Here is an 18,391-nt window from a genome sequence, read left to right as displayed (position 1 = left end):
TAAATATGACTTTCTTTGCCTTGGTTTCCCACTGCATGATGTTTCTAATCAAAACTGTGGTGTCTATCGGATTCAGTATTTATTCTCTGGTTGGATACAATCAAACAGATTAAACTGAATCAGTGTGTTCTATTTTGCACACCTAATGAATAAATATTGTTTGCTTAATTTGCAGCAGCTTCATTTCTGTCTCCATGTTTGCAACCCCGAACTGTGCTGTCATGTTTTAGTGTAGGCATTTGAGAATACCTGGTGTTTCCTCTCCTGAGTCAACAGTGTTGTACATGGTACCCCACCTTGAGGTTGCCAACAATGAATAGACAAAGGATCTGGACGTACTCAGCAGGTCAGGCAGCATCGACGTTTCCCTTCGTAGATGCTGCCTGACCTGCTGAGTTCCTCCAGTTCCTTTTGTGCGTTGCTCCAGATTTCTAGCATCTGCAGTCTTTTGTGTCTCCAATGAATAGACGTAGAACAGTGCAGCACTGAACAGGCTCTTCAGCCTACAATGTTGTGCCGACAGAGCTAATACCTCCTACCTACAGAATGCTCATATCCCTCCATTTTCCTTTCATTCATGTGCCCATCCAAGCCCCTCTTAAAAGCCCCCAATGAATTTTCTTCCACCACCCTATCAGGCAAAGCATTCCAGGCATCCACCACTCTGAGTAAACAAAAAACATACCCCTCGCATCTCTTCTGAACCTACCCCTTCTCACCTTAAATGCATGCCCTCTGGTATTGGATCACTCAATAATGGGGAAAAAGATATTGCTTGTCCACTCTATCTATGCCTCATAATTTTATACAATTCCAGCAGATCACCCCTCAGCCTCTGCTGCTCCAGAGAAAAGAGCTCGTTTGTCCAGCCTCTCCTGATAGCACATGCACTCGAATCCAGGCAGCATCCTAGTAAACCTCCTCTGCACCCTCTCAAATGCCTTGACATCCTTCCTATAGTGAGGTGACCAGAATTGCACTAAATGCTCTAAATGCAGCCTAACCAGAGTTCTATAGAGATGCATCATAACTTCTTGACTGCTATACTCAATACCTCGATTAATGAAAGCAAAAATTTCATAAGCCTTCTTAACGACGCTATCTACCTGTGTAGCCACTTTCAATGAGCCATGGACTTGCACCCCAAGATCTCTCTGCTCTTTAACACTGTTTAAGGGTCTTGCCCTTAAGATTTTACTGCCTCTTGACATTAGTCCTACTAAGGTGCAACACCTCTCATTTATCTAGGTTAAACTCCATCTGCCATTTCTCTGCCCACATGTGCAACTGACCTATATCACACTGTATCCGTTGCCAGTCTTCTACACTATTCACAACTCTACCAATCTTGGTATCGTCTGCAAACTTACTAACCCACCCATCAACATACTCATCCAGGTCATTTATGTACATCACAAATAGCAGAGGTCCCAGCACAGATCCCTGCAGAACACCACTACTCACAGGTCTCCAGCCCAAGTAAGTCCCTTCAACTACCACCCTCTATGGGCAAACCAGTTCTGGATCCACACAGCCAATTCTCCACTGACCCCATACATCTGAACTTTCTTGATTAACCTATTATGTGGGAACTTGTCAAATGCCTTACTGAAGTCCATATAGATGACATCCACAGCTCTACCTTCATCAATCTCTCTCTTGACACCTTGTCAAAATACTTAGCCGGGTTAGTAAGACATGATTTAAGGGCTGAATCGCCTTGGGGGTTACCACAGCCAGGGTTACCTGTCCACATTGAGCATTTAGACACATCCATTGAATGGAAGATATCTTGTTGTTTGCCACTTGCTGAAACATTGAAAGTTCAAGGAAAACATTTTGTTCATATCTCTGGAAACCAGGAATTCCAATAAAGAAAATCCAGCCCTTGCATAATACTTTCAAGAATCTTTACTTCCTGGCTATGCTGACAAATGAAGCAGCCTTTATTATGCAGCAAGTTGGCATAAACAGCAAACTTATACTTAACCAGGTAGGCTGAGGCTTAGAATGTCAGGAGGACTCTCTGTGGCTCCAGGTGTAATACTATTTTTTTAAAATTTATTTTCAGGCTAGGAATGATGCTCGTAATGCTGGCATTATTATCCATCCCCTTTTGCCCCAGAACCAAGGAAGCAGTTAAGAGTGAATCTCTCTGTGGGTCTGGGGTTACCTCTTGGCCATGCTAAGTATTCGGCCAAGTGCTTTCTCTGAAGGACATTAGGGAACCATAAGCTGCTACTGAGATGAATTTTTTTTTAATATACAGATTTCGTTCTTCCATAGCGGAATTAAAATTTGTCTCTCTGAATCAGTGGTCCAGACCTCGGGTGCCAGTAACTCGACCACACTAGTACTGAAGTTCTTTTACACAGAAACATGTGTTGCCCTGGTTTGATGATTCAGTGATAAAACACATCTCCAAGATCTGCAATCCAGATGAAGGGTTTTGACCCCAAACATCGACTGTCCATTTCCCTCCATAGATGCTACCTGACCCACTGAGTTTCTCCAGCTTTCTACGTCTTTTAAGTGTAATTGTACCCGTGTCTACCACTTCTTTGGCAGCTTGTTCCACATACCCATTACCTTCTGTGCGGAAAGTTGCCTCTCGGGTCCCCTTTAAGTCTTTCCCCTCCTCATCTTAAACTCATGCCCTTTAGTTTTAAACTCTCCTACTCTGGGAGAAAAGACTGACCATTCACCTTATCTATGCCCCTCATGATTTTATATACCTATGTAAGGTCACCTCTCAACCTCCTTCACTCCAGGGGAAAAAAGTCCCAGCCTATCCAGTCTCTCCTTATAACAAGCCCTCCAGTCCCAGTAACATCCTTGTGAATATTTGGTACCTTCTGGTTTCAAAGCCAATTTAGGGCGTTTCTCCAATAATTTGAAGAGCTAAATGAGACTTGGTGCTTAGGAAATTTGATCTTGAACTGAGATTTTGAATTAAGAGGATATCGTGTTGCTCGATCTTGTACACTAATGGTACTTTCATTCCATTAATTTTTTTTAAAGGTTCTTTTGTGCATATTTTAATGAGAGGTATGAACATTTGGAACTGATAGCTTTATAATTCAGGTATCAAATGTCAGCAAGAATGGTTCTCGGCTCGGTTATATTACCACTGTAGCACAGTGAAAGTCTTGTACCCTGAGCATCTTTAGGGAGTTGCTTCAGTGTTTTGGCATCACAGCTTAACCTGAGAATCAAACAACTGCAGATGCTGGAAATATGAAATAAAACCTTAAAAATGCTGGAAAAACTCAGCAGGGGTCATGTAGCATCTGTGCAAAGGGAAGCAGAGTTACTGTTTTGGGTTGAAGGTCTTTGACCTGAAGTGTTACCTCTATTTCTATTGTCCGAGCAAATTGGTCTCAGCCCCGATCTCGGAGAATCTTGTAATAGACCAATGTTAGATTTTCCCACATGTCACAGCAGTTGTCCTGTGAACCCCAGATTGAAATTGCCATTTTAATAAAAACCTCGAATACTTTGGTAATGAACCATCAGCACCACTCCACACCTCCCTCCTCAGCCTACCGCCGACCCCAAAGACTCCCTGTGGGGGACATGAGATTCTGCAGATGCTGGAATCTGGAGTAACACACACAAAATGCTGGAGGAACTTGAGCCCTGCTGAAGGGTGTTGACCCGAAGCATCGACTGTTTATTTCCCTCCATAGATACTGTCTGACCTGAGTTCCTCCAGCATTTTGTGTGTGTTGTCCCTGTGGGGTGCAGCTCCTTTTGTTCCTTGTGGCCATGCTCTTTGGAATCTAATTGCAGCATTAATATTCTGTCAGTGGGAAGATGAGAAATATTATTCTGCTAACCATCTGTAGTCCATCTATTGTGTACAATAAGTTGCCTTTATATTTGCACTTCCCGCAGAGAGAAGTAAAATTGCATCAATGCACCGGCAGAAAAAAAAATTCCCAGGCATTAAAACTCTATTCATCAAGACGACATGAAAGATTGAAACCTAATTTTAAATGGGCAGGATTACAGAATGTGATCCCAAAATACTGGTTAAAAATCCTGTAACAAAAAATTGAATTTTAGTTTTGCACTCATACTAAGATAGTAATTTATATTAAATTCTGTTTCCCCACACATCACTCTCCCCCACAGGGGATTTCAATTTGGATATTAATATTACAAAATACAAGAATGGTGCTTCTGGAGTTGGATGTTACAACATTTATAATATTTCAATTGTTAGCAATTTTGTATCTAGGTCAGATGATTATGCATTTGGGCAATATACCAAGAATTCAGCTCATAACCTAGAGAGCAGTGTGCTGAGGGAAAGCCGAATTTGATAGAAATCCTATTTGCATGCCTGTTCCTGTGAATCAGTTTGACATTTATGCATCTCATGATACTTTTAGCAGATCTGGGAGCTCTTGTGACATATTGGTCATTCCATCCTCATCATCGGGACCCAAAAAGAAATGCAAGCGTGTTCATCTTGTGGCTTTTGGATTTTGTGGCTGAAAAGGTTGCCATATTTTCCCTTGATTTAAAAGCAAAAATAAATGTATTAAAAAAAAATTGAGGTTTTTCTTGTGAAATATAACTTGGAAGATGGTAATTAAATATAAAATTGAAAATATGTTGCAATAGAGTCCTAAATAAAAATGCTAGCTCTTTTGGAAGAAAGACATTTATGTAGCATCTTGTACAATGTTGGAACCTCCCAAAGTGCTTGCAGCTAACTAAGTATATTTTGAAATGTAATTATATTCATAATATAAGATGCATGGAAAAAATTCACAAACTGTAATGGTAGATGGATTAATGGTGGACAAGGTACCAGAGAGAAACCCCTACTCCAAAGTGTTGTCATTGGATCTTGGTCTATTTCAGAGGGCAGTTCGAGTTTCATTTAACATCTACTTTAGAGAAGGTGTGCTTAGGGGAGAGCAGAGATCCAGGCCAAGAGGGATGGGAATGCCTCGTATAAGGAGGGAAGGAGGAGGCCAAGAGGCAGGAAGACGAGGGAGTCGGAGGGCCATATATCTTGGATCTGATACATAATGCATACAAGCACTGATCTTAACCAAGAGGTTCATAGCAGGATCTCGGTGTCAGTTGGTGTGTGTGTAAAAAAAAAAAAACTACATTGTTCTAACCCTTCATCTATCTTGCCATAACGTTGCATCTCACCTCTTCTCCGATTAGTTTCCTGCTCAAGAGGAACAAATCCGCAGGACAAGTGGAGAAACTCTTTAATCTACATCGGCTCCAGTGCAGAATCTAAACCACTCCAAACTCTGTTATACAACTCCAGGATGCAGATGATGTGCAGGTTCCATGGGCTAACTTCCAGGTCATTGTTGATTTTTCACGGAAGCACATGAGAGAACGAGCCATGCACTTAACACTTGTAAAACAGATGTTCTCTATCAATCTAACCCCTACTGCACATCATCGACCCTGATGAAAATGGTCCACAACAAAACATGGACCACTTCCTGTAACTCATCAGCTTCAGTGGATGAGCCTGAGGCCATTGAAGGAAAAGTATCTGAAGATCAAGGCCTCAGATCTGGTGTAAAGGTTCTGGTCTACCAAGCAGCAGTAATCCTGACTTTCCCGTACACTTCTGAGTCATGGCCTAACTGCTGCAGGAGTCTCAAAGCACTGAAGAGATGCCATCAATGGTGATTCCATAAGATGCTCTGAATTCACTGGCAGGATAATTGAGCCAATGTCAGTGCCCCCTCCCAGACTAAAATCCTGAAACTTTGAAGCTCTAGTTGCACTGTCATCTCCAATGGGCAAACCTCATTATTTGCATGCCCAGCATCAGGGGAAAGGAGGTGGGCTGGCTTGGTTAATCAAGGAAGGTACCAGAGCAGTGCTGAGTTGTAATGTAAAGAGTGTGATGTGGAATTGGTTTGGGTTGAAATAATAAATAACAGGAAGGAAAATAGGTGGGAGTAGTCTATAGACCCCCAAAATGTGACCCCTCAAATGTCATAGCATAAGTGGGGAAATATTAAGGGCATGTTTGAAGGGAACTGCAACTATCATGGGAGATTTGAATCTACGTATCAATTGGACGAACCAAAGTGGCAAGGTATCGTAGAAGAAGAATTTGTGGAATGTGTCAGGGATTGCAGAGTCTACCGAGGAATAGGCTGTTTTAGATTTGGTCTTATGTTATCAATAAGGGATCTTGTGGTTAAAGATCCCCTAGGGGTAGTGACCACAATATAATAGAATTCCAGATGTAGTTTAAGGGTGAACACCATAGGTCCATAAACCAGTATTTTCAATTTAAATCAGAACAATTATGATGGTATGAGAGCAGAATTGTCTGAGCTGGACTGGGTAAACAAGCTAAGAGACAGGTCAGTAGAGGAAAAGAGGCAGTTATTTAATAATGCTCAGCAAGATTCTTTTTCTCAATCAAAAAGGCAGAATTCATGGCTAACAAAGGAGCTAAAGGATAATATTAAATTGAAAATAGGATATACAAAGTGGCAAGGCCTGGTGGTAAACCAGAGAACTGAAGTTTTTAGGATCCAGCGGCAGAAGACTAAAGAGCTTATAAGAAGGGAGAAGGTAAATTTTGAAAGAAAACTTGCATGTAGCATACAATCAAACAGTAAATGTTTCTATGGATATATAAATAGGAAGAGGGCAGGAAAGGTAAATGTAGGGTTTCCAGAAAATGAGGCCAGTGAATTAATAACGGCAATAACAAAGAAATGGCTGATGCGTTGAATAATTTTTTTGCAACGTTCTTTACTGTGGAAGACATTGTTAATATCCCAAAAATATCAGATGGGCTGATTTATAATAACATGATAGAACTTGCAAAAATCCCAATTGTAAGGGATAAAGTACTGGAGAAACTTGGTATTAAGGACAGACAAGATGGTCTGCACACTAAGATTTAAAAGGAACTGGCTGGTGGATCTGTTGGTTGAAATATTTCATAACTTACAAAACTCTGGGAAGGTACCAGAAGATTGGAAAACAGCCAATGTGACTTCCTTTCTCAAGGAAGCTACGTTAGCGTAACACTATCACAGCACCAGCGATCGGCGTTCAATTCCCGCTATGTCTGTAAGGAGTTTGGTACATTCTCCCCATGACTGCATGGGTTTCAGCTCACATTCCAAAGACGTACGGGTTAGTTGGTTAACGTGGATGTAATTGGGTGACGCAGGCTCGTTGGGCCGGAAGACCTGTTACCGTGCTGTATAAATAAAGTTTTAAAGCAGGGGAAAGGCCAGTTAGTTTAACAGCTATTAATGGCAAGATGCTGGAATCGATAATCAAAGAAGAAATAGCTAATCATTTAGGAAAGCCGATATATTTAAGCCTAGTTAACACAGTTTTATGAAAGGTGAATCATGTTTGACAAATTTGCTTGATTTCTTTGAGGATGTAACAGGAAGATTTGATAGATGAGAGCCTGTAGATGTAGTTAGATTTCCATAAGGCATTTTGACAAGGTGCCACATAGGAGGCTGGTGCTTAAATTAACAGCTCATAGTTTTGGACTAAGTGTGTTAGAATGAGTTGAAAACTGTTGATTTCATACAAAACAATTGGAATAAATAGAACCTTTTCAGACCGGAAGGAGGTGACTGGTAGAATACGGCAGGGATCAGTTCTTGGCCCGCAGTTGTTCACTATTTACATTAATGACCTGGGAGAAGGAACAGTAGGTAACGTTTCCAAATTTGCCAGTGACATGAAAATAGGTGAAAGGGCATGTTGTGATAGGGATGCTATGATTCTGGCAACAGGATATAGATAGATTAAGTGGGCAAAAGACTGGCAAATGGAATTTAATGTGGGGAAGTGTGAGGTCATGCATTTCAATAAGAAAAATAAAATGACAGATTATCATCTAAATGGAGAGACACTACAAGTGAGTGAAGTTCAGAGGGATGTAGGTACTCTAGTACAGGAATCTCAAAAAGCTAGCAGGCAGCTCCAACAAGTAGTTAAGAAATCAAATGGCATTTTGGCTTTCATTACAAAGGGGTTGTTGTTTAAAAATGGGGTGGTTTCTGTTTAAATTTTTGTTAATTGAAAATTGATGCCCAACTTACCTTGGATCTTCAATTCATGAAACTTGGGCAGGTGCATGGAATCTCAATACTGAGACCAAAACTGTCCCTTGCACAGCTTGCTGTGATCATTTTGACTTCCTTGAAACCACTGGATTACGTGTAAAATGTAGTCAGAATTGTTGGGATGACAATCCAATCAATATGAGTACAGAAACATTCCATAACTAGATTTATAAAGAGATCTGTTAGTTGACAGTTGTTGCTCAAATCAGTGGGTGACCTTCCTGTTCTTTGGATAACAAGCTGGGTCCTTTTACATTCATGCATACCCACGGCAGGATAGTTTCTTGTGTTCATAATCTAGTTCAAAAGATGGTACTGTGAATGATGTACCTCTCCCTCGTAATGCTCTGAAGTGTTAGGCTGGATTCTTGGATTAAAGCTGTGATTGTGTGACTCGGGAGAGTGTTACTAACTAAGCCAAAATGACTTTCATTGACTTTGAAAGTTCAAGCACCCAATTATCTTAAACTTATCCTGATAGTAAAAGTATGATAGAGGTCACTTTCATAATTCCGCTGGTGCTTGAGGTGGTTCCAAGTTGGGGGAAAAGTTGTCCTTGGTGGAATGAGGAGAATGATGGGGTTAAAAGATGTCTTCTGTATATTGAGAGGATATTTTTTTAAGAATTGTACACAGGCCTTGGAGCTGGCCATTCACATTCCAGACAGGGCTGAAGGAGGAGGAAGCAAAGAAAGTAAAGATTTCCTTATAACTGTAGAGATTGGATGGACCTGGGCAGAAAATAGGAAAGTTGTTTACCCACCACATTCAAAGCAGCAAAATTCTGCTGCTGACAGGAACTTGTACAGTTCCAGAGGGTGTTGGAACCATGCCAACGTCACATAGCATTGTTGGTCACAGCAGTGTTTCAATGAACCATTTCACAATAATTAACCTTCTTCTGACTTGTTGCATCACTGGCTACGTAGACATGTAGCAATGAAGCATTGCACTGAGTTAAAAGAACTATATTTTTAATGAGGCTGGAGGTTTATTTGCTTCCCTGGAAGCTCAAGTGGTTGTGGAACATTAATTGTTAATTGATAGTTGCGTTTACCAGAGATACTCAGCTAATGGTAGTAAATCTTTGTAATAACTATGACTTGCAATCCATTGCCTGGAAGTGTGGTGGGAACATTCAGTAGTAACTTTTAAAGGAGTGTTGAACATTCAAAAGGAAAAATTTACTGAACAATGGGAAAAAATGCAGTGAAGTGGAACTAACTGCATCGATCTATCAAAGAATCTGCACAGTTATGATGGGCTGAATGGTCACCTCTTGTGCTGTATGATTCTAGGCAGGTTACATGACAGAGGGAATCGAACTGAGTCCTGTAGTTTGTCCACTGGACTGGTTTCTATGTCAGAGGGCCATTGCAGGGTGATGTCTACTCTCTCTCCATGCCAGGATCTTGTGGCCCAGCTTCTTCCTTGTCTGAAGGAGGAAACTCTTTATTGAACAATAATTTTCTGTAATGTGTAACAGAATATTATCGTGGGTCAAACCATGACTGGTTGAATCATCAGGCTGGAAGGAGAGAACTTGCCCACTAGATTCTTTTGTTTTACTTACAGCGTGCTAACAGGCCCTTCCGGCCCAACGAGTCCGCGCCGCCCATTTTAGACCCAAATTGACCTACCCGTATGTCTTTGCAATATGGGAGGAAACCGGAGCACCCGGAGGAAACCCACGCAGAGATGGGAGAACGTACAAACTCCTTACAGACAGCGACGGAATCGAACCCCGATCGCTGGCGCTGTAATAGCGTCGCGCTCAGTATTTAGTTTAATCTAATTCACTAAAGAGTTTTGTTTTGGGGAAAATGGCGAACAAATACTTAACCTAGTGCAGTCTTACTTTGTTTTGTAATTGCATGTACTGTGGTTAAAGCAGCTCATGAGACGGTGTAGTGAAGCGGCATACCACATTTGAGCAATACTGACACAGATCTTTGAGTGCTTGTTGAGTACGAGAGCAAAATCTACTTGCAAGTAATTTGCAATGTGCTTGGGAGTGTCTGTCCCAGCAGTGCAATGAGAGCTTTATTTAAAAATTTGTATATCCCATCCTTTGCAGCCAATGAGGTCTTTTTGATGTGTGGCCACTGCTGAATTGTTGGTATGTTTTACGTAACATTGTGTGGTTAGCTGAAGTGGAAGTGCTCAGCACTGACACTAAATAAATTAGGAAGTACTCCACTTCCATTCCTCATGAGCACAACCTTAAAATTTCAACTCAGAAGTGATTTAAACAAAGCTATTCACACCCTCGCTATCTCTTAACATGCAATGAGAGGACACTTGCTCTCCCACATTACTATCTTGATTCCACGGAGTGTTGTTAGTACTGTATCTTTCTGCAGGGCATGTATGAGGATGTTGAAATCTTTTGTAAAGTTTCAAATTCATCAGGACAGTTGATACTGTTAGAACACAGGAACATTTGAAACACAAGCAGGAGTGAGCCAATCAGCTCCTCATGATTGCTCTGCCGTTCGGTAAGGTCACGGCTGATTTTTTTTTTAACCTCAGCCCCACTTTCCAGAACTTGCCCCAAATCCCTCAATTCCCTTAATGTCCCAAAATCCATTGACCTCAGTCTTGACTATACTAAGCGACTGGACCTCCACAGCTCTGTTGGGTAGTGAATTTTGAAGATTTGCCGTGCTGTGGCTAAAATTTCTTTTTCCTGGACAACCCATTATTTTGAGGCTGTCCCTGCTGGAGCAGTGCAAGGATTCTGGTTCTAAGCAGCCTGGACAGGGAAAATATCAGCTCCATGTCCAGCCTGTCGAGACCTGAAAGAATTGCTTATTTTTCCAATGAGGCTCTCTCTCATTTTCCTTGAAGTATAGACTTGGTCTGCTGAATATTTTCTTGAATGACAAACCCACCATTACAGGAATCAATCTGATGAATTTTTGCTACCCATCCCCTTGCAACCTTGATATAATGTGTGTTGGGGGCAACCTTTAACATTGTGATGTAAGTGAGACTAGCATTTGCTCACTTTCCATCTTGGGAATCTGATCAGACCTGGAGTATATTTGAAAGTGCATTACATTGAGATTGCACTGTGTATCCTCCCTATGCAACTTTCAAGATGCAGTCTCACCAGAGCCCCATACAATTGGAGTACGACATCCCTACTCTTGCACTATGATCCTTTTGTACTCGTGTTTTCTAATCCTCTTGCAGTAAAGGCTAATATGTGCTTCCTCATTGCATTCTGTACCCATGTGTTAACTTTCATTGATTCGAGTACAAGGACACCCAGGTCCCCCTAAACACCTTTCAATTTCTCACCATTTAAAAAATATACTCTGCCTTTCTATTTTTTTTCTACAGTGTGGATGACATATGGTTCCTCATTACTTCTACTATGTATCTGCCCATTCACTTAATCTGTCTATGTCCACATGAAGCCTCGCTGCATCCTCCTCACAACCAATACTGGCACATAGCTTTAGTTCATTGTTGCTAGGTTTAGCAGTACTATTGGCACTTGGTACTAAAGAGGGTAAAAAGTTTAGGTGTGGAAAGTGGCACTTTGGCTAGCACCCTTCATTATTATGTTATTTTCTTGTGTGTTCATTTGCTGTTCTGAATATAGCATCTCCGCTGCTGTTAGCTTTAGACTTGTAACTTAAAACTTTCAACATTTGTGTCACATAGGTCAAGCTGCACTCTCCAGTTGAAGCTCTAGTTTGGGAGAAGAGGCATTTAATTGTACCGCTGTCTGTGGTCAATATAAAAATTCACACTCCCACCATTGCACTGTACTGAAACCTTGATAACACAGATGAATTAATTTCCTTAAAAACTGCACATCATTATTAAGTAAATGCCTTTAACTGGGAATGTTCCACTTACCATTTAAAAAAATATCTTGCTGCAGGTATCCTAATATATCCTGTGAGATCTTGACAGCTGACGTGACTCAGGTTAATGATGCACTGGGCGAGGACGAGTCGCTGTTGAGTCGCCTCTATGCCTTTCTGCAAAATGACAATGTTCTTAATCCTTTGTTGGCAAGCTTCTTCAGTAAAGTAATGGGCATCCTCATCAACAGGAAGAGCGAACAGGTAGGCCACTGGATTTTCTTTCCATAATCATAATGTTCCATGTGTGCTGGAAGCTGTAGTGTTGGAAAATTATATTGTATCCAGATCATGAACCTACTATGGTTTGTATTTAATAGTAATTTAAATAAAAAAACATTTTAATTTAATATTTGATATTTAATAGTACTAAACTGTCCCAAAGCACTTCTGGGCTATAGTCAGACATGGGACTGATACTGAGGCAAGGAAGTGGATATTAAGATACCCTCAAGGCTTTGTGTGTTGGGGAGGTTCAGCTTTGCAGGTCAGCAAGCACAGGAACGATGGGTGTGAGTGTGAATAAAAACAGCAGAATTTGTGATGAGACGAGATAACTGGCAGGTGGAAGATGAGCGTCCTGCCACAAGATAGGAATGGTCATCAGTGGAAAGAGCAGTTGATCTGTGTCATACAGAACCACGTTAGCTGCTTGTAGCAATGGTTTTTCTGTTGTTGTTGCCTGTGGTTATCATTTAATAATGGTACTTTGGCATTTTAAATTACTGCTATGGACCACATTGATAACAGGAACTTGCCAACAGGGAGAGGAAGCTGCACAGGTTTCAGAAAAGAGTTGATAGAAGTATGGGGCAAGACTGACATTTTGGATGGAAATGGTACAAAATAAAAATCACCCCATCTCCACAAGAGGGAAAATGCTGATGGGTTCAGGTGGGAGCAATCAATGCAAGCTCAAATCAAAAGGACACCAACATTTCTTTGTCTCATTTTTCTCTCCTTTCCCTCTCTCTCCAGAGAACTTATTCATATTGAGGTTCATATTGGCCTTTATTAAAATCCAGGGTGCTTTTTAGTCTGTTTATTCAACTAGCCAAACGTGATTTTGAACCTGCCCAGCCTTTAGAGAGAGCATTCTGTATGACTCTTGTGTTCATGTATTTTCTTAGATAGAATGTAAGAGTTGGGACATTATGTTGCAGTTTTACCAAACCCTGGTTAAGCGGCACTTGGAGTATTGTGCACAGTTCTGATCACCACGCTATAGGAAAGATATGATTGCACTGGAGTGAATGCAGAGGAGACTCACCAGGATGTTGCCTGGGTTAGAGGACTTTAGTTAATGGGGGGAGACTGGATAAGTTGGGCTTGTTTTTCCTGGACCAAAGGAGGCTGAGGGATGACCTGAAGGAGGTATATGAAATTACTAGAGGAATTGACAGGGCAAATGTTAAGCTGGCGTTGGAGGAGCTGAGCACCTTGATCAACAATCATGAGACAGCGCACTCTGATGCCTTCTCAATCATCACGGGGGACTTCAACCCGGCCAGCTTGAAGAAGTCTCTGACAAACTACCACCAACATGTCACCTGCGGAACCAGAGGAGCTACACCACCATCAAGAATGCTTACTGTGCCATCCTGCGCCCACGCTTTGGCAAGTCCGATCACCGGGCTGTACTTCTGCTCCCAACATATAGGCAGAGACTGAGGACCGCAGCACCGGTGGTGAGGACTGCGAAGTTCTGGTCAAGGGAGGTGGAGGAGCGTTTACAGGACTGCTTTGAATCAGTGGACTGGACCATATTCAGGGATTCACCTTTGGATCTGAATGAATATGCCATGGGCATCACTGACTTCATCAAGCTCTGCGTGGATGAGTGTGTGCTGTCGAGAACATACAGAGTTTTCCTAAACCAGAAGCCCTGTATGAACTAGGAGATTTGCAGTGGGCTGAGGGCTAGGTCTGTGGCTTTCAAGACTGGTGATCCCGAACCCTACAAGAAGTCCAGGTACAACCTGCAGAAGGCCAGTGTGAGAGCGAAAAGGCAATTCCGTGTGAAGTTAGAGACACAATTGGATGCACAACAGCTGTGGCAGGGTTTGCATGCCATTACTTCCTCTAAGGCGAAACTCAACAGCATAGATGGCAGAGATGCTTCACTCCACGATGAACTCAACACCTTTTATGCACTCTTTGAAAGGGAGAATAACACTACACCTGTGCGAATCCCCACAACATCTGGCGACCCTGTGATCTCTGTCTCGGAGGCCAATGTCAGAATATCCCTCAAGAGGGTGAACTCTCGCAAGGCGTCAGGCCCCAACAATGTACTTGGCAGGGTACTGAAAATCTGTACCAACTAACTGGCTGGACTGTTCAAGGATATCTTCAACCTCTGACTGCTGCAGTCGGAGGTTCCCACCTGCTTCAAAATGGCATCAATCATACCAGTGTCCAAGAACAGCAGAGTGAGCTGCCTCAATGACTATCACCTAGTGGTACTCAAATCTACTGTAATGAAGTGCTTCGAGAGGTTGGTCATGACGGGAATTAACTCCTGCCTGAGCAAGGACCTGGACCTGCTGCAATTTGCCAACCGCCACAACAGGTCTAAAGCAGACGCAATCTCACTGGCTCTCCACTTGGCTTTGGAGCACCGAGACAACAACAAAACATACGTCAGGCTGCTGTTTATTGATTACAGCTTGGCGTTCAACACTGTCATTTTCTCAGTACTAATCAACAAGCTTCAAAACCTGGGCCTCTGTACCTCCCTCTGCAATTGGATCCTCAACTTCCTTATCGGGAGACCACGGTCAGTGCGTATCGGTAGTAACATCTCCTCCTCGCTGACAATCAACACAGGCACATCTCAAGGGTGCGTGCTTAGCCCACTGCTCTATTCTCTCGACACTCATGACTGTGTGGCTAGGCACAGCTCAAATGCCATCTATAAATTCACCGATGACACCGCTTTTGTTGGCAGAATCTCAGATGGTGATGAGGAGGTGCACAGAGTGAGATAAATTAGTTGAGTGGGGGAACAGGCGGGGGGGGGGGGGGCTGTTGCCCGAGCGGCTGAACAAGTGGAGGTGCGCTCAGTCCAGGCCTCCCACACACACTTGAACTGTGGGCCGTTCGCCCCGCTGGCGCCTTTTTAAAAAAAAGATTAGTTGAGTGGTATTGCAACAACAACCTCACAATGTCAACAAGACCAATTGTGGACTTCAGGAAAGGGAAATTGGGAGAACACACCCCAATCTTCATTGAGGGGTCAGCGGTGGAAAGGATGAGCAGTTTCAAGTTCCTGCACGTCAACATCTCAGAGGATCTATCTTAGGCCCAATACATTGATGCAATCACGAAGAAGGCATGCCAGCAGCTCTACTTCATTTGGAATTTGATGAGATTCGGAGTGTCACCAAAGACTCTTTGCAAATTTCTACAGATACACTGTGGAGAGCATTCTGACTGGTTGCATCAGTGCGTGGTGAGGAGGCTCCAATGTGCAGGATTGCAAGAGGCTGCAGAAGGTTGTAGACTCAGCCAGCTCCATCATGGCACAGCCATTCCATCTCCCCTCTCCCCCCCCAGTCAAGAACATCTTCAAGAGGCCGTGCATCAAGGAAGCAGCATCCATCATTAAGGATCCTCACCACCCCGGACTTGCCCTCTTTACGTTACTACCATTGGGGAGGAGGTACAGGAGCCTGAAGGCCCACACCACTCAACGTTTCAGGAACAGCATCTTCCCCTCCGCCATCAGATTTTTGAACAGTCCATGAACACTAACCTTTGTAACTTATGGTAATTTTTTATGTCTTTGTCTTGCACTGTACCGCTGCCACAAAACAACAAATTTCATGACACATGTCAGTGATAATAAACCTGATTCTGACATAGTCAAAATCTTCTTTTCCATGCTAGTAGTATCAAAAACAAGAGGGCATAGGTTTAAGGTGGGAGGTAAGAGTTTTGAAGGGGATCTGAAGGGGGTAATTTTATCCCCCCCACGCACAGACTGGTTGATATCTGGAATGTGCTGTCAGAGGAAGTGTGGAATCGGAGGCAATTACTACCTTTAAGAGGCATTTAGACAGGCACTTGAAAAGGCAAAGCATTGAAGGATTTGGCCCTAATGGAGGCAAATGAAATCACTGCAGGTGGGCAACAATGTTGGCACGGATCTAGTGGGATGAAGGGCCGATATCTGTGATGTACAACTCTGACTCTTCTATCTGGCTGCAAATGGGAACTGTGGAAAAGTCAAAGCTGTTTTGATTATTCAATATTTTGCTACCATACCACATCATGCCATTGCCCTTTATGTATTTTCAGTAGATTGTAGGCTAAAGATGTGGCTAACTTCAATTAGGGTTGTATTTGGCATATTGTGTTTGAGAATCATCCAGATGACTAATGTGGGACTTGCAGTGTGAAAAGGGGGACACAGTGATTTATTCAGAATCATGAATCTGTACTAGAAAGACAAATAATATTAATTTGTATTTCACTTGATGTATAAGAGTTTCTGCTTAGCAGTAAAAGCAATGTCAGGAGTTTTGGGGTTAAATTTTAACTTATCTGAAATGGTTAGCATTGGTGTCATCTTTTATCTCTTGTTAGATTATTTTTAAGATAGGATTAACGCATCTCTCAACTTGACAGGATTGCACCAATGCAGAGCGTGGCAAGACCCAAAGAAAAATAATCTTTATTGTATTTGATGCGTGCCCTGTTCTTATAAGATGCATGTCATCCTGTTACTGCACCAGGGTAGTACATTGTTTCTAATTGGAGACCCTGGCTTTAATGGGAAACAGCCGAAAACAGGCTTAAAAGGAGTCTTTTCAATTAAGATTGTTCTTTGTTTTGTCTCATGAGGGATTTACGGTTCACTGCGGGAAGTGAATGTGAACCTTTTGCAAAATATGTTCATTAAAATCATTTTTAAGGCTGCAACAAGCCAGATATACATTAGCATAATTTTAGTGTTTTAAGTTGTAATCTCCATTTGTAACCCTTTGAATCCTAGTCTTAATATTCGATTAATGTTGAATTTTTAAAAAAATCTGAATCACCAGACATAGAATGGTTCAAATCTGTCACAATATGAAAATTGGAAAAGTGAAAGCTGGACGCTATTGTGATAATTGCCATGCTGAAAGTGCAAATAATCTTTATTTTAGCCCTAACTAAAATTATATTGTATTACTTTCTGTGTTTCTTATACCTTTCCTTGGCAGATAGTGGATTTTCTACGGAAGAAGGATGATTTTGTAGGCTTACTGTTGAAACACATAGGAACTTCAGCCATTATGGACCTTCTACTCAGGCTTCTCACGTGCGTGGAGCAGCCCCATCTCAGGCAGGATGTTCTGAATGTAAGTTGATTTGAGTTCTGGCGTCTCTGCTGCCTTCAGCACCTCAAGCCGCACTCTACTGCTTTTGGGACCCAACGTTCGTGCAACATATCTCCTGAACTGATGCATGGGATTGGAAACTTTGCATCTTGCTCCTTGTGGCTTTCTGTGTAGGGTGTCATAGTCCTCAGGACTGTGTGTGCTGGGCATGTGAAATAAAAATCAGAAAATGAGGGAAATGCTCAGTAGGTACGGTGACAGAAACGAACTTTTTAAGGGTTTGGGTTGATCACCTTCATCCCAACTGGAAAATGCCAGGTATAACAGGTGTTAAGCACTTACAGGACAGGGAAGGAAGGAAAGAACAGAAAGCAAGGACTGTGATAGAGAATAAATGACAAAAGAGATGTTGCTGGAAGATAAACAAAGGTGGGTGGGGACAAAGTGAGGGAACAAGGGACTGGGTCTGGAGGAGATGTAAGTAGGGGTGACAGAATCATTACCACCACCTGTCTGAAAATATGGGAGTTCTGGTTGCAATCTGAAATCATTAAACTTGGATGGTTAAGTCCGGAATACTGTAAAATTCTTCATCAACAGAAGTTGTTCTTTGCTGCTGTTAAACTTATTGGAACGATGTACGAGGCAGAGAAAAGTGAAATCATGGTCAGCATTGTGCAGAGAATTAAAATAGTAAGTGACTAAAGATCAGGGTTATTGCGAACTAAATGGAGAGGCTGGTAAAGTACCTCCCAATCTACGTGTTTTCTCCCTGGCCTAGAAAAGACTGTGTGTAGTTTGCAATAAATACAGCTTACTAAATTGAAATTATTGTTTCATCGGGAAGGAGCGCTTGGTGCTGAGGGCGGTGGGACGGAAGGATGCGCACGAGCAAGTGAAGCTTTACATGAAGATGCTGTGGGAAGTGGGAGATGTGGATGGTGATATAGACAACACATTGGCACAGCCAGTAGAGCTGCTGCTTCACATCATCATTGCCCCGCATTTAGTCTTAACCATAGATGTTGTCTATGTTTGCATGTTCTCCCTTTGATCGCATGGCTTTCCTCCAGTT

The 18,391-nt window shown here is 42.2% G+C and overlaps 2 protein-coding genes across 3 annotated transcripts in view; one reads left to right on the top strand and one right to left on the bottom strand.

Annotated features, from left to right (window-relative positions):
- Positions 1-18,391, bottom strand: part of LOC127585534 (MOB kinase activator 2-like) — a 507,209-nt gene that overhangs the window by 198,566 nt on the left and 290,252 nt on the right. The window lies entirely within an intron of this gene.
- LOC127585529 (serine/threonine-protein phosphatase 6 regulatory subunit 3-like) overlaps positions 1-18,391 on the top strand; it is a 95,319-nt gene that overhangs the window by 26,077 nt on the left and 50,851 nt on the right. For both annotated transcript variants that reach the window (XM_052043067.1, XM_052043066.1), the window contains exons 3-4: positions 12,007-12,193; positions 17,200-17,337. In XM_052043067.1, the coding sequence (XP_051899027.1) occupies positions 12,007-12,193; positions 17,200-17,337 (325 nt within the window). The remainder of the gene's footprint in view (positions 1-12,006; positions 12,194-17,199; positions 17,338-18,391) is intronic.

This window comes from Pristis pectinata, chromosome 33 (genome assembly GCF_009764475.1).
Source record: "Pristis pectinata isolate sPriPec2 chromosome 33, sPriPec2.1.pri, whole genome shotgun sequence".
Lineage (NCBI taxonomy): Eukaryota > Metazoa > Chordata > Chondrichthyes > Rhinopristiformes > Pristidae > Pristis > Pristis pectinata.
This window is presented reverse-complemented; position numbering and strand designations above follow the sequence as displayed.